Source organism: Silurus meridionalis, chromosome 10 (assembly GCF_014805685.1).
Source record: "Silurus meridionalis isolate SWU-2019-XX chromosome 10, ASM1480568v1, whole genome shotgun sequence".
In the NCBI taxonomy this organism is placed as follows: domain Eukaryota; kingdom Metazoa; phylum Chordata; class Actinopteri; order Siluriformes; family Siluridae; genus Silurus; species Silurus meridionalis.
The window spans coordinates 10,449,922-10,475,272 of record NC_060893.1 but is presented as its reverse complement, the minus strand read 5'-3'; the positions used below and the strand labels follow the sequence as shown (position 1 = coordinate 10,475,272).

At 40.3% G+C, this 25,351-nt stretch overlaps 1 protein-coding gene across 1 annotated transcript in view; it reads right to left on the bottom strand.

Annotated features, from left to right (window-relative positions):
- scaper (S-phase cyclin A-associated protein in the ER) overlaps positions 1–25,351 on the bottom strand; it is a 95,700-nt gene that overhangs the window by 50,892 nt on the left and 19,457 nt on the right. Inside the window, 18 exon segments of the mRNA XM_046859062.1 lie at positions 1,277–1,384; positions 4,128–4,280; positions 4,396–4,477; positions 5,550–5,637; positions 5,640–5,691; positions 5,824–5,979; positions 6,301–6,441; positions 7,154–7,265; positions 7,582–7,699; positions 7,796–7,844; positions 7,928–8,095; positions 11,056–11,294; positions 11,438–11,580; positions 13,570–13,686; positions 14,171–14,271; positions 22,361–22,558; positions 22,751–22,827; positions 25,093–25,231. Of these exon segments, the coding sequence (XP_046715018.1) occupies positions 1,277–1,384; positions 4,128–4,280; positions 4,396–4,477; positions 5,550–5,637; positions 5,640–5,691; positions 5,824–5,979; positions 6,301–6,441; positions 7,154–7,265; positions 7,582–7,699; positions 7,796–7,844; positions 7,928–8,095; positions 11,056–11,294; positions 11,438–11,580; positions 13,570–13,686; positions 14,171–14,271; positions 22,361–22,558; positions 22,751–22,827; positions 25,093–25,231 (2,241 nt within the window).

Below are 25,351 nucleotides of genomic sequence, written 5' to 3'. Positions count from 1 at the left end.
AGAATCGTGGGAGGTTTTTGTGTGGTTGGGCATCAAGGATGATCAGTAAATTTAATTCCCCAATGCATCAAGCACAACTGGACAGGATCTTCCTGTATATCATGTTAAAGCAGGACAGGTGACGCCCTATAAAAGTAAGCAAAAAGAGCAATGGCAGCTCAGATCGTTTCCCTGAGGCCCATCGATCCGTCCCTGTTGATAATCACCTTATTTTCAATTTAATCCAGGAGTCCTTAAAAAGACAAAATGTGACCAAATACGAGGAGAGAGAGCTGCGGAGGTGCCGCTTTCACATAGAAACTATGGTATGACCTCTACACAGTTCAGCCAACCGTCTTAATTTTAATTAAAAATCTTTCACAACGGGCAAGAGTTATGGAAGCCTCGACTGGAAAATAGGTAGCGGTTGCATGAATGAAATACGGCACACCAAAATGGGGACGAGACATAAATATGAAACGCTAAAGGGGCCTATGATAAGAGTATGCAAACAAAAGTTCCCGGGCAGTTCACACACAGCTTATAAAAACGAAAATTTAATGTTTTGACGATTTCCAGGAGCAACATTTTTGTTTTTAATTAGTACCGAGGACAGGCCTGATTAATACAGGGACAATTTTACAGTGCCAACTTTCTGTAATAATTCTTTCCAAGTGCAATTTTCCTTCACTGTTCTACACTGCGCTCCATAATTCTTCAAACGGAACTAAATCATAGTTTGAAGTCGGTTATGGAAAGAAATAATTTAGAATTATACAGAAGCCAATTTAATCCATTACCTTGTTAAATTTAGAGTTCATGTATCTGTCAGACTTTAAACATATTCCCACTTTCGAGCAGTTGCTCAGAGCTTGTTTACCCCTCTGTCAGGTAGGAGAAAAGGGTAGCATTAATGAGTCAGCCAGTTAAAAATGACCAGCTGGGGGAAAAAAAAATGAAGGAGATGTGGAGGCCAAAGGTGCAGCATATAGCACCAACAGTTGTCAGCTCTACAAAGATCCCAATGCAATCTCATATTGCAGTGATTGGGTTGATGTTTAACAAGAAGCGGCCACGAGACAGGCACTTTGTTAACAAAGACGTAGAGGGGTGATCTCACCCTTCCACTGTGTCACTGAACTCAGTAGTCATTCATTTCCCCACGGACACCAGAAACATTAGCGATGTATGTTAAGCATTTTCTAGCTTCGCGGTTGATGCTGGTGCAAGGTTTTTTTTTATGTTCCTATACATTTTCATGCCACCGTTTTGGAAAATAATTTTAGAGTCTACTTACAACCTCTTCATCAGACAGCTCTCTTCCCTGGATGCTGCTGCTCTCCCTTACTGCCTGCTGGTGCCTCTTGCCCTTGGTGTGACTGAACAGGTGCACCTCGGAGGTGATCTAGAAACACACAGGTCAAAGGTCAGCAACAGGAAAACAATTCCAAAGGAAGCTAGGTGGGAAAAAGATACTAGTGTCTTCAACAACAGCAGCATCAAGCTCACAATACGTTTGCATATTCTTCTGTACCGGAGCAGTTCTCGGATAACAAAAACGATTGTTACAATCTGAAGTGCACTTCAAAGTAAAATATAATCCCTAAATGATGACGGACATCTGCATAGTAGCATAATACACCGACTTAAAGCTGGAACATCAGGACAGGATGTGCATAATGGCAGCAACAGAGATAAAAAATAAAATAAAAATTCTGTTTAAATTTTACCACTATTTTGAGCCTAAGGGGCTTTTCCCCTCCATTGTATCTCATTTCAACATTTGTGTTTTTAAATGCCACGCGCGATTCTCACCATTTTATACCGGGCTGCTATAAAACATTATTTCACTCACAATTCTATAAACCTGATTATAGAAAGTGAAACTGATGACAAAGTGGAGACGCAGGTATAAAAAGATCGTCATAAGACAACTGGCATTGTTTGTGTGTCTGTGTTGGATACGAGCCCGAGCACGATGGCCTGTGTTTAATGTCATTAAGCAGAGTGCTATCCTCTGACCTAAAGATGATGGCTGGAGTCACTGACTGGCCAAGGTCATCTGACATTTTAACAAGATTTCATTCTCCCCAAAAGCTTAATCTGATGTCTGTTTGAAGCCCCAAGGTGTCTGGCCCTCGTTGCCATGAAAGCCAGGCCTGCCACGGATAAACGCATGCCTGTGTGCTGATTTGCTGCCTGTCACCAGGAAAGCATGTTCATGACCGCTCATAAATCCCCAGCCTAAGTTCATGTTTAATTAATGAAGTTAAATGCTCATTTGAATGCCTTCTCTCTTTGACATCTTTCCAATTACCCTGCATCCAGCACTTTTTAGGACACTGCCTGCTAGAACAAGCAGCAGAAAACATCCAAGCTGGAAGACTGAACATGAGTAGAAAGTGTGTAAAGTGATCCGAGATCAAATTTAGATTAACACTGCACAATGAGTATATATTTTTCCTGTACACAAGGTAGAATCAAAAGGATTCTAGACTAGCTCTGTTTACAAGAAAGACGCCATCGCCACTTCTGGAATACAGTGCACCCGGAAAATATTCACAGGGCTGTTTCTCCTATTCTTCTTTTCAGAACCTCTCAAGCTTCATCAGGTTGGATGGAGAGCGCCAGTGCACAGCCATTTTCAGATCTCTCCAGCTTCCGCCTGACCACTCCACCATACAGGCCTGAATGATAGAGTGCTGCAGAGATGATTGTTCTTCTGGAAGGTTCTCCTCTCTCTACAAAGAAATGCTGGAACTCTTTCAGAGTGACCATCGGGTTATTGGTCACCTCCCTAACTAACTTTCCTCCGATCGCTCAGTTTGACTGGGTGGGCTGCTCTAGAAAGAGTCCTGGTGGTTCCAAATTCCGTTCATTTGATGACCTTCAATGCTGCAGAAATTCTTCTGTACCCTTCCCCAGATCTGTGCCTCGATACAATCCTGTCTCGGAGCTTAATTTTAAGTGCCATGGTAAAGGCTGTGAATCCTTATGTGCGTGAGTTATTTTGTTTTTTTATTTTTAATAAATTTGTAAAGATTACAAACAAACTTTCACGTTGTCATTATGGGGTATTTGTAGAAAATAATGAATTTAATCCATTTTGGAATAAGGCTGTAACAACAAAATGTGGAAAAAATGAAGCGAATTTCCTGTACATCCTCGAAGACTTCATTTAGAAGCGTGTCTGTGATTAGCGCAGGATCTCCGCAATGGTGTCAAAACGGCGACCTTTGAACTGGCTCTTCATCTTCAAGAAGAGGGTGAAGTCCACAGGAGCCAAATCAGGCAAGTTGGGTGGGTGCAGAAGTGAGATCATGTGGATTGTTCTCCAATGATCATCATGCACAAGTTGCCGAATGTTTCATCATTTTCGGGGGTTGAGCTCGTTGAAGGGTTTCCCGATCTCACATCGTCTTCCACTTTTGAAGTGCACGTGATACTCAAAACACCTCGAACGACTCGTTGCATCATCATCATCATCGTATGTCAAACAGCTCTATGGCAGATTTGCCCAGTTTCACACAGAATTTCATGTTGTTTCTTTGTTCTAAAAGCACCATTAATGTCGAAACTTTTTGATTCCACCTCGTATAATTAATAATTTCCTCTTATCATTTACATTGTACACCTGCTCTCTCATTAGTATAGTGTTTTTCTCTCTCAATAATGAAAGAAAAGAAAACGGCTTGTTCCACAGAAACCAAAGTTTTATGTCCTTTTTCTTGAAATCTGTCCAGTGGCAGAAAACCAAAAGCTTTCCCTCCGACTGTTGCAAAGCACTAAGACTGAAGACCCCTTCTATTACTGTTAAATAAGCTTACCTTACAGAAAGCTTCATCATTCTAACAATTCAATTTTTTACTGTTAAATTAAACCATTTTCCTTGAAATCTGTTCAACATGAGGAAAAGAATTTGTGCCGCTTCCACAGTATCTGTGAACAACCAGTTACTAAATAAACAGTAAGTGCAATTAGAAAATGTTTAATAACCTGTGATTTGTCGCTTAGCGTGAACTACTGTCATAGAGTTTCCTTTTATAGATACCTTCTGACAAATCAGAATTGAGTGTTCAAGAGCACTGTGGTATACTGGGGACTGTCTTAGAAATGAACAGTATTGAGTAATGTAATGATTCTCTCACCACAACACTGCACAGCGTGCACTGCTTCTTGCGCTCGTAAGGAGTGAGTTTGGGAGCGTAGTCTGTGTTGGCGTGTCTGCCACTGCTCAGCTCGGCCGCCTTCTCTTTCCTCTGCTCAATCTGCTCCATGTGTCTGCGACTGCTCTCATCATGCTGTGTGTGAGGGAACAGAGAAGAGCAGTAGGTGTCAGGATGAGGTAGGAGGCAGGGTTGCATGCTGAATAAAAATGGCAGTACTGATATGGAAGGGAAGTGGGAGGGGAGTTGCCTTCAATTGAATCTTTTTCTGCAGCTCCTCCACGGCCTCCTGGTGAGCAGCACTCCGTGCAGCTAGGCGCTCCTCGCGGTCTCTGCACAGAACCCATACACACAATATTAGATGAAGTCATTAGATGACACGTGGGCCCACATTGCACTTCTTATTATAACTAAAGATGAATATGCTATTGGATTAAACAGAAACCTGTATTAGATGAGTGCAAATAGAGACATGAACAGGAGAAGCACTATTCTTTTCTTTTTATATAAGAAATATGAATGATTTTGGGGGTATCTGGTTGAGATTAGAGGTATAGGTAAGGATTGGGGTTTCAACTAAATAGCTGCAGGAGCTTTTCACTAGTGCGGCAGTCATGAGCTTGTAAATTGTGAGCATGAAGCTTACAGGATTATGATGACACTCAATAACATGATACGAACTATGAGGGTTCTAAATTCCACCCCCCAGGCCTCCCCTTCTGTGAATTAACTAACATTCTTTAAGTGATGTCAATCATTCGTTAATTAATATTCACAATCATTACTAAAAGTGTAAAAAAACAAACAAAAAAAAAAAACATCTTAATTAGCAAACCTTAAAACTAATGCAAACCTCATACAAACTATCAGGTGGCTATTGTCATTAACTATAGACTATAGTTCCTTTATTCAAATATATCTTCGAATAAAAGCGGATAGCAACATAGAATTACACCTCTAATGTGTATGGCTGCATGGCGTGCCGATATACAAGGCCACCTAGTCGTTAATTGTCAAGCCGCTAGTTTTTACACAAACTTGCCTAATTTATAATTGGTGTTTATACACCTGATGCTGGATTTTTGCTTTTGTTTGTTGACACTGAACACAGGGTTTTCTCTCAGGTGTGTACCATGCTTCCTCTTACAGTTCTTAACATAAGCATTGCACTATTTAAATGGGAGCTATTAGAACACGTGAACTGGTCTCTTCATATTCACAATTACTGACATTACTTTCGAATATAATGACTTGACAATAGATCTGGAAGAGATTTTGCCAGAATCGGCCATTGTTTCCTCTAAGGGCAGAACGTTAACATGCTGTAAGAGAGAATTACTATAGTATAACCACTCAGTGCATGAACAGTCAGACAGCGTACTGCTCTCCAGCACACGTTCAGACCTTGCTCTCTCGCGGGCCGCATCCTCCCTCGCCCTTTCCTTCTCCTGTCGCTGCTGCTCTATCCGTGCCTCCTGTTCTTTTCTCTTGTCAGTAGTTCCTCCACCCGTGCCTGCCGCTCTGCTTCTAGAGCTCGCTTACGCTCCTGTTACACAACACGCACATAAACAAGTCATCACGATTTCTACCACCAGGGAGAAAAGAAAGTATGCTAAGAAAGTACTTGTATCAAAGCATTAAAAGATATGTTAGGGTGGAAAAAAAAAAGACATCAAACCTGCACAGCTTCATCTCTGGCCTGCTTTTCCTCTTGCCTCCTCTGGCGGTCCTCTTGTAGCTCAGTGAGTCGTTGTTCATACTCGTTCAGCTTGGCCAGTACATCATGCCTCTTATTCTGAGCTTCAAGTGTGTTTATGAATGCAATCTCATTCACCTACAAAAGCGATCGCCGTTTATGTTTAAGATCATTCCATTCATCATCATTAACTATTTTATCCTAGTCAGGTTCAAAGTAACTTTGTGAGGCAATCTAGAAACTTTATACACAAAGTGGGAAGAAAAAAATGGGAAGACAATCCATTACAGGACACACACAATAACAACTAAGGGGCACTTTAGAATAGGCAATCCACCTACTAAAATACTTCCGGACACAGACGGCAATCTGAGCTCAGGATAAAGCCCTGGGGCTGTGATGCAGCACCACTATATGTTGCCCTACCAAGTCACACTAAACAACCTATGACATCCTCACCTTTGCTTCCTCTTCCTGTGCCTTTTTCACAATGGCCTGGAGCTGCAACTCTCGCTTGAACTCTGCATGGAGCAGCTTCTCCTCCATCATCTTCCTCCTCTGATCTAGAAGCTCTTCTTTCCACTTCCTAACCTCCTTCTCCTGCAAGTCAGGGATGGGACAGACTGTAAAAGACACTTCCAAAGAAAAACAGAATGAAAAAACTCTTCGGTGGTTTTAAAAAAAAAAAAAAGGAAAAAGCGACAAGTCACTTTAAATTTAAAAAGTAAAAAAATCAAATATATAAAATTAAATAAAACAAGTTATTGTACAAACTCCTCCCTAACAATTTTTTCTTTTTTCTCTAAACTGCTTTGGATGAGAGCATCTGCGATTTGTAAAGTAAAAGATATAATACTTAAAGATTATCTCATGAGTCTTTACATGTGTTACAATATGCATATAAAAAGACATTAAGTGACAAAGAAATGAAGAGAGAGAAAGCCTGGGAAGGAAAAGCCACAATCAACTCATAATCCAAAAACCACCCTCTTAAGCCTTCGTAGCCTCTGTCATCACATGCCTGTGTTCTTAACACCCGTGCTCTAAAGAGCATATCGCATGTTAATATTCACCTTCAGGCATTGGCATGCAAATATACAAGATTGTTTCAAGTTTCGCTCATCTTGTACGGAATGGGAGAAACCAAAACAAACCGGTTGAAAAAGATTTTTTGTGTCATGTACTTGTTTGACACGACAGCCTCAGCTCCGTATTTAGCTAAAACAGCTGGGCCTGGACGTCACGGCGATGTCGTAGACTAGCGTATACTAGCCAATCTTTGACATCGTTACGAGATGTATGTAAGACTCACTCTCTCTAAAAGTTTCTGCAGCTTGTGGCTCTTCTCCTCTTTCAGCTTGTCTCGTAGCTGCTGAGCTTTAAGCTGCTTCTCTTCGTGTTTCTTCTTGGACTCAGCGATGGTCCTGCCAACAAACAAAAGCCGCATATGGAATTCCTTTCACCCGCTGCCCAAAGTGTTACTTCTCAAGATAGGCCTTGGACATAAATACTTAATTTACTTTTAAAACATACTTTCCAAAGACGGCAGTTTGGGGAGTGTAAAATATTAATCCAATCGTTACTCTAGTTAAAAGACACATTTATAGACGTGGCAACGTACAGACAAAATCATTATTCCAAAATTCCTCTGATTTATGCCGCCTGCTTGCTCACTCTGAGAGACGGCTGATGGATGGCAAACTGATAGGAACCACTTTTTTGCTGTAAACCATGCCATACCTTTTCCGTGATGGTGAGGAGAGCTTCTCGTGCATGTGGATGCCATGGCCAGGAGGCCGAGATGGCTCCTCCTCCGGGATGTCCCCCCATGAGGTGCTCTGATGCCAGGGTTCTCGCACTGCTCACACCATGACATACAGCAAGTCACAACACATGTACTCACAAAACACACACACACAATACTGTCACCTTAGGCAAGAAACAAAAGAAGTACCGTCATAATCAGACAGCATCTCACTCCAGACTCCACCTCCAATGCTGACCTACGTTAAAAAATCTGATTAGTAAAAAAAAAAAAAAATTGTCAGAAATATTTGGCCAAAGTGGTGTGTGTGAGTTTTCTCACTGAAAAATCACTCTCGCTGTCCCTCTCCAGTTCATTGTTTTCGGCCTGGATCTCCAAGGTAAGTTGCTCCTCCTCGGCGATGGCACTGGCTATGGCCTCCTCGTTAGCTTTCTCTAACCGATCAGCCAGCTCCTCCTTCTTAGCCAGAACTTCAGCCATGGATTGGGGCTGGACACGGGCATGAAAAATCACTCACAGAGTAAACATATTGCAGCACAAGTCATACCAGTACTCCCAAGCTGACCACACCAAGCCTTTTAAAACATGCCACAAGCGAAAACCAATTGAGATCAATGTATAAAACGATTAGGCACTCTGACATTTTAATACTTAGCAGCATTAAAGAAAATTAGCGCACTATGAAAAACATTATTTAAATGAAAAAGTCAAAACATAGGCAGGCACCATAAACACAATCAATCACAAAAACCACACACAGGGAAGCATACCAAAGTCATGCATGAAACATCCACTATGAGGAAATGACCGAAGCCTCTACTAGGCAGGACTTACTGTTTATACTTTACAACTCTTACCCAGTCCAACTATATTATCCATATAATGCCAGGTTCTATTTGTAAGAAAGTGATGCATTTTCCTTTGAGGTACATTTCTATTTAATCGATTTGCAGATGCTTTTGATCCAAAGTGATTGACAATTAAGCTGAGCAAATGAAAGTTACAGGCTTTGGGGTGCCAGGATTTAAACTTGCAACCATCTGAGCCTGCTATAATGCACCTGTGAGTCTGATTAGCACACGATGATTAGCAAATTATTGACATATTTTTGTAAAAGAATCCCAGTTGCACCCTAACACTTGACCTCAGCTTCTTAAACTGCCGAGTGAGCAGTATGCCAAGTGTCAGTTATGGAGCACCCGTGCAGGACGACGGAGATGTCGGAGCGCTAGGATCAGTGCGACACATCATCCTAATGAGCGTAATGAGAGAGAGATTTCTCTCAACACTGTGCCTGTTAGTCTCAAGCAGGAGTCTAAACAGAGCTGGGCTTATCTCAGCCACCCAGAGAGGTGGTGTCTGGATCTCTGTAGCAGCAAGACCAGGGTCCTTTACGATCTGCTCTTAGATAGCACTCCCCCAACGCCATTTATGTGCCATCCATCTCTATAGTTTCGGACAGGCTTTTGGTATGCTGTTGAGAAATGGATGACAGTAGCTGAGGTAGAGAGGAGGGAGGCTTAAGCCTTAATTAACCCCTGAGAGGGTTACACGCACCAGGACGGCAACGCATGGTATGGTGAGAGTGAACAGCACAGCAAGTATTACAGAATGAAAACATGCCTGTAAAACTTCATGGAATTAAACACGGTAAAGTGATGAGAACGTGCACTTGACATACACTCCGCAAACATAGCTTCGTCTAACGGGATGTCATTTTATTCTCGTTAAGTTGTAAAAGCTCAGCTTGTGTGTTTTTTTTCTCGTGTAAATCCTTTAAATATCATAATGGATTGGCAGGTCAGAGGGCTCGGGACAAAGTCTCTTACCGAAAGGAATCTGAAACTTCAGCTTGTTCAAGTGCCTGTGAATCAACACCACTATGCTAACAAGACTGGGCAAGCCTAGCTTTTGTTAGACCGCAGTTCGAACTCATCGACACCACCACAGCAATCTTGGAAAAACAGTGGAACCCGAGAAGCATTAGACACTTGTTAGTATTTCCACTGGTATTCCAGCAAATCTGGAATCTCAATATTCCACTGAACTTCTAAACTACAGCTAGTACACTTTTTCTGGTTTATCAGGGGATTGCGTTTTCAGTGTACACCACCAATCTAAAGTTTGGGACACATTGTTCATAAAAAGATAAAAAGTGTTTGGACACAGCAGAGTGATTGTGTTTTTCATTGTATTATTATTATTTTTTTTTAAGGCTAACATTACAAAAAAAATAATAATACAATGAAAAACACAATCACTCTGCTGTGTCCAAACATTTGATTGGTAGTGTATACCACAACCTAGTATATGGACACCCCAGGAGGCTCCCCATTAACAATGGGGATCAGGAATTAAGCAAAAATGCCTTTCTTAATCTGGCAAAACAACCACAAGACTAAAAGCTCAAATGTGTGGCACTGGTGTCCCCTAAAAGCCACAGAAAAGCCTTCTGTGGTCACAGACTTGCTCATACACAAACGCTGACTATGCAGGGTTCGGAAAATGGGAGTGTGGTGGTTATGCTGCTGTGGCTGGAGGTTTTTGGGATTGACGTTGTTTAGGCGAGAGCTGTGCCCCCGGCCTATGTCATTCAGCACTCACGGTGGAAAGCTCTGTGGGGTCCAGCATGCTCTCCAGTTTCACTTCTGCCAAGGGAATATGGGTCGCTGCTGCTGTCACTGCTGCTCCTTCTTCAGCAGCAGATGGTGCCGTGACCCGGCACGTTGCCCCCGCCGGCTCCTTCTCCCCACCAACCGGTCCAGCTCCAGACTCCTCCGACTGGGGAGATGATAGAGGAGGAGCTAGAGCTGGAGCTTGGGTTGGAATTTCAGAGGAAGAAGGAACTGGAGGGAACTCAAATATAAGGGGTGACACACACTGGCTAAACTCTTGGTCATTGTCTGATGGGGCTGCATTAACACAAACAAACACAAATTTACATACACATTTACAAACAAACACACTGTCTGCATTCTTCTCAGGGACCTTCATGAAAGATGATGGTCAGACATGTAAACAGCAAAATAAGGAATGAAACATGCAGCTGAGGAAACACAACATGCTGAGATTAGATTAAAAAAAAGAATCATGTTCAGGCAATAAATGAACATGAACAATGCAGCAACACATTAAAATATACAAACATACAAATCGTTATTTTTATTAATCTAACACTAGTGGCTACACCTGCATGCACAAACGCCTTGCATCACACAGAACCTATAAATATTTCATAAGACCCTCAATGATATTTCTAACTCTGTGGTCTAGCAACGTATGTACAAAAATCAATGTCTGATCAACTGATACAGCCCTGTCTGGACTGTGTGTCTGTGAACAGCCCAAAACACAAACAGAAAGGATCAACTCTAACATTACAGGGCCCTCGACTCTTCCTTCTGTGCCTGAATTATTGATGGGTGGGGGCTGCTGGTTGACGTCACTACCTCGAGTACGGTGGCCTTCTCACACTCTGGGTTTTGCTCTGGGGAGATGAGCTTGCTGTCACCCTGCTGCTTCTCAGGTCTCTGCACTTTGTCCTGGAGCTGCTGGTTCTCCTTATCTCTCGCATCTTTGGGCCTGACATGGGCCAGCACAGGACTGACCTTGGCCACCATCGCAATGGAACGAGGTTTCATGGAGCGGCCCCGCTGCACTGTCTCCCAGCCATCAGCATCTTTTTTGCCTGGTGATAAACACCAGACATGCACAAGCAAAGGAGATTATTTAGAAAAACATAATGAGCAACACATCATCAGAACCCACAAATGATTAAAAAAAAAAAAAAAAAAAGTCTATAGAGCATACTCCAAGATAAAATGCACTAACATGGTTTGCATTCGTAAATGTTGTTTGTAGGAACTGAAGCACTCTGGTTGAGCACAGGCAGTGCCTGGGAGCACTTCACACGGTCAGCATAGCTGTGTCCAGAGTGAGAAAGACACGATACGGCAAGAGTAGGAGTAGGACCCCTGTAAACACACACACGCATCCGGTTCAAACATTTCAGTGATGCAGGCGTCAGCACATATACTGAACATAAATGAAGTTTCCATCAGCATTCTGACATCTTTTGAGGAAGTTGAATGCTCTGGAACTCCATTTCCCTCAGCCAATCACAACAACAAGATCAGTTTAATTCCAATGCAATCACACTGCTAATTACAGTAATATTAACACAGGACTGCATTTATGGAGAATTATAGTGGCACTTATCTGGACCTAAAAAACACTGTGGCACCAGTATATACCATGTGGTTTGAATACACACAGTATACACAGTGTGTATACACGTTTTCTGACTCGCCATTTGACAATGTGAGTGTGAGAAATACTTTGTTAGCCGAATTAAATTTTTTTTAATGCCTGGGGAAGAGGGGAAGACAATCTGATGATTAGTGCACCAACTACAACCCAAAAAAAGGGGTATTAGGTAGATTATTGATTGAATAATTAAAGAGTAAAAGTAAAATGAGAAAGACATGTTTTAGACCAGGGTTGAAATTATTTGCATTTGACTAAAAGACATCCTGCAAAACAAATTCTGTAATTGCAGCAAAGGAAAATGCTTTATGGGAAAACTTCACAAAAACCAGCTTCATGTCTCTCATTCGAGGTCACTAAATAGCTGTATTAGGCATTAAACTCTATTAAACAATTAATTGGACTGTTCCTTATTTTATTGTAAGTTTCACTGAACTAGAACTTTGGAAATAAAACGGCATTAGCAGTTTCTATGCAATTATGTATTTATTTTTTATTTTGAAATCATAACTGAAAGGAACCATGGCAACTTTATTATAATACAGTTTGTATTATAACATTGTAGCTTGTATGTTCCTCACAATTATAACTATAATAAGAACTTATACTTTCTTTTATTACTGCTGTATCTCTGTAATGCTGCTTTGAGTCAATGTAGATTGTTAAAAGCATTAGACAGATAAAAATAAATTTTAATCAACATTTATTTTCACACTAAGTTTGATTTCTGGCCTTTCATAGGAAAAGTTTGAACATCACTGGTCTAGCTGTTGTGTGTTGAAATGGAGCGGTGTACATGACTTCATTTTCACTATTTTCATTTTGAGTGATCATCTGTGTAGTGTTTCTCTGTGTGTCATAATATGTATCACTGTATAGGTTTATACTGAAGGCCTGGCAATCCCACTGAACTTGATTCTTACACACTGCTGTCTGTTTCACTAAATCTGTTTTTTAGCCTAATGACAAGGCAAGGATTTGGCCACTCGAATGGTCTGCCCCTAGACCAGCCAGCGGTAACGAGAGCACATCACACACTCAGAGCATCCTGTATCAGTGAGGACTGAGAATTCAGACAACAGCTAGCAGGTCAGCCTAACAGCCTCACCGCTTGATCAATATCCATTTCCTGAGGCATCTGATTACAGTGTAATGCAGGTATTGAACTTCATGCTTCAGCAGTATTCAACCACACTCATATCTGCACCTCCTACCGTCTCGGAGAGAAGCCGTGGAAAAACCCGAAAAAAAAAAAAAAAAAAAAAAAAAAAAATAAATCACATTAAACAAACGCTTGGGCCTTACAGATCGATCTCACAGCTCTTCCAGACAATGCGTATCTTCTCTGCAGCCTTAGGCCAGGGCTCTCTATGTATCATATCTGCTATTGATTTCTTAATTTAGCTATTCAGTACCCTTTTAATTGAGTTATCAATCCTTTTCCTTTTACACTACCAGTAAAAACCACACGCGCACACACACACACTAATGGAACGAGACAAATCTCAAGCGTTAATGTAGGAAGTGGAGTTTCCCCATTTCAGGCATTAGACATTGTTTGCTAAGCGAGAATATGGTCTCAATCAGTGGGAAGTAAGACGAGATAATGACTCGTGGTTAAACGCTAATCATGACTTGGCCTTTTTGTGGTAAGAAAACAGTGGTTTGGACTGGGCACAGAAGTGAAAAGGTTTTACCCGAAATTGAGGGCGCGGCGAACACTGGGAGATGGAACAAGTCGGTCTTTTGAAGGACTGGGCATCACATGGCGTCCAGGGGACATCTTGCGAACCTCCCATGCCAAAGAAGTAGGTCTGGTAGGGTCAACAACACATTCAATATTACACTAAACAATCGCCCAATACTGGGTGCTTCAACCTAGAAATTTAATATTAACTGCAATTTAAAAAAAATGATTGCTGCATTTAAAGCTGCCTAAATCCATTTAATGATCATTTTTCCACGTACCATTACAGTGTAAATTATACTTTATACTGTGGGGGGTGGTTGTGTGTGTGTGTGTGTGTGTGTGTGTGTGTGTGTGTGTGTGTGTGTGTGTGTGTGCATGCAAAACTTGATCAATAAGGAGTCTTGGTTAAACTGGGGAGCAACTTAAAAGCTCGGGTTTATATCTTAATCAATGCATTGTGTTGGTGTTGTGGTAATTTCAGCCATTTAGTTAAAGAGAAGCCAATAAACTGGCGGATCCCCTTAAATTACAGCTGTTCCTATTGATCCACTGCAACTGGAACACTGTTATCAAAGAGTCCCCAATGTGCAGTGCAATGAACAGATCACCTGTTTTGGGCATCGGTTTTCTCCAGCTTCTCCTGCAGCTGGATCCAGTCAATGAGAGCTTTAAAGTCCCGTACATAGTTGTCCAGCATCATCAGAACTTCCTACAATAAAATAGACACAACTGAATAAAAAGTGATGATTCGGATTATTTAGGAAAAGTTTATTTTTTTTATGTGATTCGTTGAGAGAAATAAGCAGTGCATCATCACAGTATGGAAACTCAGATTTAGGAATTCATGGTTGTTGGCCAAAACAGATATCTGAGGATTTCTTTGGACAAAAAGTGTTCCCTTTCAAAGGACCACAGAACGAAAAAAATCCAAGTTTTCTAGGTTTTCTGAAATAAAAAATAAAAAAACTAAATAATATAATTCGTACACATTATTTGAGATAAAAAATGTACGCTCATTCTACAAAAAACAGCTGGTTTTTTTTTTTTTTACAAAAACAGCCATTCACATATCACCCATTCATGATCCAGCAGGTTGACCATACCCACTTACTACACAGCAGATCAAACACACTCATTCACTACACTTCAGATGAATTACACCCATTTACGTTATAGTAGGTGAGCCACACCCATATACTAGAGAGCGGGTTAATTACACCCAATCAAGCTGAAGTGCATCAGTAATGCAAGTAAAAGAAGCATAAAACATTTTGCATAAGCATTAGACAAAAATCCATTCAACACATTTTAAACTGTGCCTAAAGTAAAAAAAAAAATCCAGAACACAAAAAAAAGCCTGATTTTCCACCTCAGCACCATGTCTCAGGTAACTTTGAGCCTAGCTTGCCGTGGGACACAAACACAGACCTTTGCAGCTGATCTGAAAGGCCTTTTAATGAAGCCAGTCAGGAGAGACAGGACGCAAAAGTCTCAGCAGAGACCCAGTGGAGGTCTTGATCTTCAGGCCAACAGAGGGGCTCCTGTAACCCTAAACCTCACCCCACCTCCTCCAGCTTCTGCAGACAAACAGGCTCGGGCATCGAAGAAGGGTCACAGTCACTGGAGCACAGTCAAGAAATCACTCTATTCACATAGGACAAGAGAGGACAAAAGAGAAGGAGGGAAAAAACGCCACCCTTCATTGCTGCCTCGCTGGTCCACCACAAGAGGTGCAGCTGAAATTACCAATTAGTTTAGCAAGAGAGGGCTGGCAAATCTGATTGAGGCTCTAATCATTTCTAGTTACTGGCGAAGGGAGCGAGGCAGATGACGGCATCTCATTGTCTGCGTGACATTCGATCTGCAGGAGGGAGGGCGACTCTGGGGAATCCCTGAGCCTAAACAAAGCCACGAAGCAAGAGTTCAGTGTGGATTCCTGCTTCAGCATGGATTACTTCAGACCTTCAACCCCAGCCTAGCACAAGAACTTCTGCCAAACCTGTCCTGAAAGAAATAACATCTGAGCCAGTGTAGCCACAAAGCTGTGCATTAATCCTCTGGGTCAAATAGAGAAGCTGTTCAACATTTATAGACTCTCAGCAATAGCACAGGGCCCTTAAAATACAACTGCCCAAAAACATACAAACAAACCATTAAAACTAAGACTAACACTAAGCCCCAGCCCAGACTATTCTACATACTGTGAATGGTGATGCAACACATGTAAATGCCCAGAAGCACCAATGTATGCTTAAGAAGAACTGACAGGAGGAACGAGGGCAGACATGCTGTGAAACAGACCTGTGTGAGATTGATGGGTGGGCTGGTGGGAGGAGTCATTCAGAGAAAATGTTCATGGCACATTTGGGTAATAAAGGACTGAAGCCAGTGAAAGAAGTGTGCTGCAGAATTCAGAGCTGGCACACAGTGTACAGGTGGTCATTCTTACAGGGAATAATGAGTGAGGCAAACCAAACTTTAAAAGGCTTTGCAGGAGTTCATCTCTCTCCCCCTCTCTCATTATTTGATATATATTATATTATAAAAAAAAAATGCAAAAAAAAAAATGCAAAAACTATTTTTATGGTGCTACATAAGCTTTTCTGATATTGATTGCTCCCTGTTTCCTGCTCAGAGAACTATTACTATTACTCAGAACTGAGATCTATAATAAAGACAGGACAATAAAATAAATTTCATGTTTAAAGAGAGTACATGAGGGTGTAAAATTAACATCTTAAAGTCATGAGCAGCCTGCTGGCATTGCCAATTGCAAAATTTCAGCTCGATTGTGGATTTTTGTCGATCCTCTAAAAAATGGTGCTGCAGTGGTAAGCAATGCCATGTCATGGCTCCAGGTTTCCAAGTTCAGACCTGGAATTAATCTAAAATTTACAGTGCTGTCTGTAAGATGTCCTCATGTCTACAAAGGGTTCCTCTAGGGCCTCTGGACTTCGGATCAATCATTCACGTATAAACAAATTAATAAATAGTTTAGTCCTGAACATGCAAAATTTGACAACAATGGCATCAACATGGATGCCTCTGCTGCAAACATCTGTAGCAGTTTAAGACATTTGACCTTGCTGAATCCCTGACCCTGTTTAGATCCATTTAGAAATTAAATGATTTCATTTGCTGATTGCAACAACTATAAACTCTTAACCTCTTGTTCTTGGGATATCACACTAAGGAGAATCTCAGAAAGATGTACTCATGGACAATCCCAAAACCATCCAGTGACAGACTCATGAAAAAAAAAATGCTACTGAGTTGTGCTGCCTACTTTAATACAGTTAACAACATTATAATCTTTATTGCTTTATTAGACTACAGTCAAAGCAGCATTACTTACGATACGGTCGGCGCTCCGCAACCACAGGTTTAAGGTCAGTGCATTTGATCGGCATTAATATTTATTATTATTTGTTATTTAATTACGCATTATTTTATATGATAACTATTCTGTATATTTATTTGATCTAGATACTTCACATGTAGATATCACAGTGTATGTGCAGCACATGTGTAAAGGGTGGACTATATACTACAGATAGAGTTAAGTTGCAAAACTTGAAACTAGCTATATATACACACATACATACACACACACACACACACACACACTTAAAACTATCAGTTTGATTTAAATAAATGATTTTATTGCAGAAACTGCAGATTTGTTTACACTACAGGCTTTTTTTTTATGAATGCGGTCTCTCTATTTCTGTCTCTCTCACACACACACACACACACACACACACACACACACACACACACACACAAACAAACCAAGGAGCCACTACGAAGGCCTTGGTGGTATAAATCAGTGCTTGGGATTGAAGAAAAGCCTGATAAGAAGTAATTAGGAGCAGGGCTGCAGGTTAAAGATGTGGGCGTTATTATAATATGAGAATAAATCATCTTGCTGGAACAATCATCCCTCTAAAAGTAAAGGAATACAGAACTGGCTCAATGCCCTGTACTGCATCAACATTGTCTACTAAAACACACTGGTGAGACAGAAGGATTAACTAACTGTACTAGCACTGCTTTAAAACAGAAAGCTGGCATGTTCTGAGGAAAAAATACCATGATGTGATACGCAATACTGCATATAAACATTCAGGGTTGGGGCATACCAGTACCATTTATACCAGAGGTCACCAACCTTTTTGAAACTGAGAGTTACTTCTTGGGTACCAATTAATGTAAAGGGCTACCACTTTGATACACACTTCTGAAATAACAAATTTGCTAAATTTACCTTTAATTATATGTTAATATTTATAATTAATAATATTCATCTGATCGTGTTCATGATCTCACAATAATTATCAACAATGATTTAACAAGGTAGGAAACAAATATCAATATGCAAAACTTTATTTCTATAAATCTCTGTAAGTATTTACATTTTCAAATGATCACTTCAACATTTTCACTAGCCACTAACAATTTTTAACAAGTCATGCACTACGTTGCATCATGACTGTACAGATGATCGATTACGTAACATAGAAAAATCAACTCTAATCTAATATGAAACATGTTTTGAAGTTTTTTTTTAATATTGTCATTTTCAAATTCACACCAATGCAAGTGTGATTTAAAAAAGAATGGCAACAAAAAAAAATTAGATGCAGCTCACTGATAAGTGGCGCTATGGTGAGCTATTTTTAGAAAAGGCCCACTGGCAACTCATGTGGTCCATGTTAGTGACCCCTGATTTATACAGTACCTGTTGGTGGAAATCTTGGTTATGTACCAATTCCACAATAAGATCTTTTGGTAGTGAACGTTTTTCTGGTGCCAAGAATTCTGGTACATGGGGCAGATGAAAGACCCCTCTGACTTAATTAATTAAGAAAAGCTCTAAGATCCAGGTCCACATAATCATAGTCATATTTATATCCCACATCAATAGGTTTGAGAATATGAATTCATCTTACTCAACCTTAATAATTTTTTATACATTAAAAAAATGTCATTGAAGTTTATAAGGTCTTGCTAATACGACCATATAAAATATCAAACTAATGGCAATGCAAACATTTAATTATTTAGTTGTTGTTTCTCTTTACTTTAAATCTTTTACTTCTAGCTTCTATCATTAAATTTCTTTTTTTTAAAAAGTAATAAAAAAACCTTAAAATCCTCTGGCATACACAAATTACATTTTGTGACCTTCAATTATACTCACAGGTTACGATTTTAGCACCACACTACACAATATGGTCAACATTTGTGGACACCTGAGCGCAAGATCCACATGTGGTTTTTGAACATATCATTCCACCTTTACTTTTTGAAACGCCAAACCTCCACTCTTCTGTGAAGAAGTTTTATCCACATTTATCCACAAAGGTGTTAGTAAAGTCAGGTACTGATGAGTGAGTGATGAGGCCCGGGTGCAGTCAGTGTTCCAATTCATCCCAAAGGTGTTCAATAGGATGAAGGTCAGAGCTCTGCAGCAGGCCACTCCAGAGCTTCCTCTCTAACCTATGTAAAGCACATCTTCATGAAGCTTTGTGCACAGGGACATTAGCATGCTGAAACATTTTTGACTCTCCTAGTTTAAATGAGGGAAATTATTATTTTTGCTTCTTTATTTAAAAGACATTATATGCAATTATGTGCCCCAAACTTTATGTCGAAAGTTTGTGGAAGAACCACATATGGATGGAACCCTCAGGTGTCCCAAAACATTTGCCCACATAATGTTGATTCTCAAAATGCCTAAGTGCCTAAGAAGCGTTAAGAAAATATTTGTTCCCTTGTTTCTTATATTTCTCATTGAAGTTTAATAAACTTGTGTTCTGTTGCTATAAAGTTAATGGTGATTAACAAAAACCTATATAATATACAAAATATATTACTGTACTCATTTGAATAATAAGCATAATATAGAGTATACACAGTGCTGAAATTAGATTTGTTCAATGAAACTAATGAGCAACGAATTTGAGAAATACTGTACTGGGGTGGAAACGAATGGATTTCTATTCAATCTATTTGATTCTATTTAGACCCAAACCTTTTCCAGCATAAATTTAATTTCCAGAATGGCAATGCCCCTGTGCACAAAGTGTCCCAAGTTCATTAGAATCTTGAAAGTGTCCTGCACAGAACCCTGACCTCAACCGAACTAAGCATTTCTGGGATGAACCCGGAACTCTGTCCAACATCTGCTATGCATTTACAGCTGAATCAGCAAAAATCTGAACAGCAGCAAAAGGAGGAATAATGGCATATTAACGCCCTGTGTTTTAAACACATAGGGCGATGATAGTTGGGTGTCCACATGCTTCTGATTTATTTTCCAAAATATTAAGAATCTAGCAGTGTAATTTCAACCATCGCCAATGTTTTGTAGCTGGGAACTGCTTTGTCGCTGCCCACATTATCCTAGTCCCAAAGTGCACCACTTGACTCAGTGACCTGTAAATCTTTCTAGCAAATTTACAGACTGGAAAAAAATCTCCTATTTGTATCTGTTAAGGAAACTCGCATCATTAGTTGATTTTGAATCGTGGATCCATTCAGGCAGATATGTCAAGTTACATCTCTTTATTGTACTAAATCACCAAAAGAGAAACTGCAAACCTGCACGCGGCCCATCTTCCCAATGGGTTGACAATTCCCTCATCAAAGCCTTCACAAGTTACTGTGTTGCAGATGGTTAGTGTACAGCAGCAAAATAAACAGCATGTTTATATGTAGCATGCGAGCGTGTGCAGAGGCAAAACACCAGCTTCTTGCACTCACTAGATTCACAGAACAGTAGCGCACCGGGCGAAGGTTCCGCATGGATGCTGCACAAAGATACCGTCAATGAGCCGACCACAAGGTGTCTCATTCAGCTACGCTCACCAGAACAAGTCCTCATCTGAACCTTATTCACTGTGATTCAAGATTACATGCTAATCTAGAACTCGGAACTCGGAGGAATACGCAGCAGGGACTCTAATCAAGCACTCCAACACTGCGGAGCAGCCAGAGTAAACACATGGCATGCTGTGTGGAGGCATGGACATGCCAATGCACACCGCACTATATTTACATTTACATTACATTTATGGCATTCACCCATTCGCCCTTATCCACAGCAACTAACAACTGAGCAGGGAAGGGTTAAGGGCCTTTCTCAAGGGCCCAGCAGTGGCAGCTTGGTGGTGGTGGGATTTAAACTTGTGACCTTCCCGATTCAAAGTCTAATGCCTTAACCACTGAGCTACCACCTCCAAATATATATCAGCTGGCTGGACGTGCCACTGCCGGAGGGTAACAGGACTGGCGAGACAACCAAAGCACTGTAGAAATGTTTGTGTGGCGGACTGGTGTGTGTGTTCGCTTTGCTAAGGGCAGTACATGCTCCTTTTCTGCCCTTACCTCTGTTAGGCCACAGTAACAAGAAAGCCAGGGCTCCCAATTCTGTTTAAAACAGTGTTATCAGACGTCATCTGATAGACCCTCACACTGAGGCCCTGGGCTTGCTTTCTCCACACACACACACACACACACACACACACACACACACACACACACACAAAATGGGGGAGGAGTAGGGGGAACTTTGTTTACACACCATCATCAATCTGCACTCCCTGCAGGAAGGCCCTAGAGAGCGGCCAGTGATAATTCTCTCACCAGCGCACCTTCAAAGCCCTCTCTGACACAAACCAGAAAACAAAAGGAATGTTGAAAGGAGGAGGGAAACTCGACAAAAATTCAACTTCCTCGACCCTTCGTTTCCCTCTACTGTTCACTCGGTGAAACAACCGCCGTTGCCACTTTTGCTAATTTTAAGTCGCACACAACCCTAAAAAGAGGTTTATTCCTATCATGACGTTTACTCTGAAAGCCATTCCGGTATCTGACATCATTTCCTCTGTGACCATGGGGTGCGTAGTAAATCTGATTGACTGTTGACTGCCAAAGCCCAATCCACATTCCTGAAGAGTAGAGACAGGGTTATCAGGAATCTTTATTGAGAGGTCAGCCAGACTTTCCTCTCAGTGACCTAGCACTAGGCAGGGGAAAAAAAACATGAAAATGCCAAAGAAATTAGGCAGCACTCCCTTCTTGGTGGATTAGCTTTGGCAGGACAGTGCTAAACGTTCTCAAGGAATATTTCTTACTGCATTGGGTTATCTTTGGGTCAGCGAAAAGCTTTTGGCTGGATGAGTCTGAAAGGATTTTCCAAATATGAATCAATTATAAGGAACTGAATGTGTGAACCGAATTTGACTGTGTATATTAAACCCTTGTGAGTTGATCCTCTTGGTGCTACTTGTTTGTGACCAAAACTACTTATGAGAAAAGAAGTCAAAATTTAACATATATATCTTTTCTTGACTATTTATGTATATTTTTACACGTGTGCTGCTTTAGTGTATTCTGAATATATTCTGAAGAAATATTCTGAATCTTTAGCTCAAAGAACATAAAATAAAAGCTGGATACGGTTCAGTTAATATGTGTATGGCTTCAAGAAAAGCTGGTTCACTTTTTTTTTGTTTTACTGTTTATTCCTTCTAACCAACGAATGAGCGTTTTTTTTGTCCGCACAGCAAAAAAAAAAGACCTTCAGCAAAAAAAACATATTCCCTTGTTTTTCTGGACCAAACCAAAAACTAGACAAAAGCACAAATTCCCCTTTAAAAACAGAACAAAACAGAATAGGAAAATTTAAAGTCGGTCTCTCTTTTGAGCGAGTCCGTGTGCCTGGATTTAACAATTCACCACTCAACTGGAAAGTTACCTTTATTTTGGCAGAAAAGTCATTAGGCTCCTACCTTACACTCCACAACGCTCTGGTCTGATTCACATGTGACGTAGATCTCGTCGACGGCTCGGCGCAGGTTATCGAAGAGGAACGCCCAGTAACGTGCCCTCAGATCTACTTTGCGTGGCTGCCTGGATTTAGTGGGGCTTTTCTCAGCTCCTTTATCCAGCATGGACCCTGCTGCTGCTTTGCAGTCCAACAACATGGGCTAAACACACAAACAACTTTGAGTATTAGTTTACATAGACTCTTAATAATAATAAATAAATAAAAACTTGGAAAAACTTAAAACTGTCTAGAAGCCCAGCCTCATTCAGCCCACAGTAAGCTGGTCTCTGCTTCCCTCTAGTGGTGAACATTTGTACATTTCAGATGCAGCCAAGGTAAAAAAAATTCCTACCTGTTTTTTGTTCCTATGTTGTCCAGCGTTAATACGCTGAGCTCTCGCATTGCTGTTGTTATGAGCTTTTGGCTTTCCTGCAAGTATTAAAAAAAATTGCACATGTTACACAGCTTATTTTGTTTAATTGCTTTATTTAAACGTGCCCAGAATGAAAATAATGTCCAATTTTGGTGAAAAATGTTGGTGTTTAGCAAATCAAATGCATCTAGAAGACATTCCTATCTTAAAAATGAAGCACTGATCATTTTTAAGGGTGCTGACTTGTGAGACAGGCTGCAATGAAAATGCTGACAAAAACTATAAGTATTTTGGTCTATGGTGCTATCCACGAGAGACCGGGGAAATCAGCCAAACTCATTGGTAATGTGACAAACGCAATTCCGCGATGAACAGAGGGCGCGAGATTCGAACGATTCGAGATTCGCTGTAAAGCGGGGGATTACTGTACTTAAATAAAACGTCATTGAAGTAACAGTACTTCATTTGAGTAGAATATTTTCTTACTCTTTCCACCTCTGCTTATGTGATTTTACCTCTTGATGCTTGCAATTTTGTTTACTCTAAATGGGAAAGTCAGCATTCTTCAATTTACAGAATTTAGTCCCTGTAACACTCTTGAATGCTTTGCACATGCTCAAATATTCTCAGATATACACGTTTCCCTTTTGATTATATTCAGGTGCAACTTTGAGGCATTTTGCATAGCGGCGTCCACGACTTAATTAAAGTGTGTAAATTTCTCCTAAACAGATTAAACAACAAATAAAACTTGAATGGAAGGTTACATGAAAGGATGAAGGGTCAAAGAGCCCTGGTAGAACCTCAAGCATGTCTGAAGACAGTAAAAGAGCAAAGGATCCTTATAGAATATAACATACGTATGCAGTAGTTACAAAGTCCCACTATCACTAATGAGCATGATGACAGCATAAGAAGCACAATGACTAACAATGCTGAGATGCAGGATCAAGGATGTTCATCAGCAGTGCATCAAAGGGACAGGGCAGTAAATGCTGATCTTAAAAGAATAACTTTCAAACATTCTCTGATCAAGGAGGAGCTTCTAACAGACAGGAGCTTCACCAATTATTCAGGACTGTGTTCTGTTTCTGCACTAAAGTTGGTTAGAATACATATAAAAACCTGTGATTAGGTTTTTGCACACATAAGTAATAAAAGATGGTACGTAAAGACGAATTGGAAGAAAAGTGTCCTAGTAAATCTGGTGTCCGCCTGTACACACGCACATCACCACCACTAGGACTTCAAAACAAGAACCTGAGCAGCAAGTAAACAAAAACCTTTAGAAATGTTATTATAGAAAACCTGAAAATATTTACAATGTATAGATTCATTGTATATTTTATTAGGAATACCTGTAATTGTATGCAAGTGAATTTACAACATCTGGGGCAGTTGAGGACCAAGGACCTTGCTCAAGGGCCCAGCAGTGGGAGTTTGGTAATGCAGAGATTGAATTCATGACCTTTTAACCAGAAATCTAACAAATTAACCAGTAAACTACAGGGTACAAGAAGTGTCCACACAGCCAATTACCGTACATGGTATCATCACAGCATAGCATCATATACACTTGGTCGAGAGCTTCGGTTGAGTATCTATAGTTTACACAAAGTGGTGCGAAAAACAAACAACATGCAGCTAACAAGAATATTATAGTAAGTCATAGATACCATTCTTCAACTGTGGTGAGCAAAACGGCATCAAAAAAGCCGTGAGATAGATGGGCTACAACAGCACAGCATTTCCCCAATCTTCAAATATCAGTCAGTGAGATCACAGTTCCCCTTATTTTAATGCATGATCTTAATATTCACTCTCTATATTAATATTACAAGCTGTTGACCTGGATGTGTTACTACATGATTTACTGATTGGATATTTGGAAGAATAGGCTAATTCATAGGTGTTCCTGTAAAGAAAAACATGACTAGTGGGTTTATAGTAGCAAAAATACCATTTATATTTTATATATTTTATATATATATATATATATATATATATATATATATATATATATATATATATATATATAAAAAAATTGTTAGCGTGAGAATACAACAATTCCACATTATGCACAACAAATGAAATTACAAGCTTAAGGCTATTTATGATCACACAACAATTAATCATTTTACATGAAATAATTATAAAGCAACAGGTATATAGTCTTATATAGTTTCATGTAATCATAATTTTGCCAAGTCCTATTTGCTTTGCAAATGCAGTCTACAATAGTGGGAGCAGTTCAGCAGGTTATATTCTTGTTGTTCTGTAAATGAGTATGTTTACATCATGTGTTTTGCTGGAGAATATACCGTTCGTTTGTGTGTATTTGCCTTCCTCCTCCTTGTTCTCCAAAGGCACACTCCAGGCAATGAGGTTGCGAGCAGCACGTCCCTCCTCCGCTACGATCTTCCTCACCTTGTCATGGCTATTGGAGCGCTGGAAGGAGGCCTGCGGAACAGCAACACGAAAGCAGAGAGCGAGTTGGCAATAGTGCACAGATCTGCTCAAATTTTGCACAACCTGCAATGTAAAAAGGTACAGCGCATCATGCACATTGTGTTTTTCTGA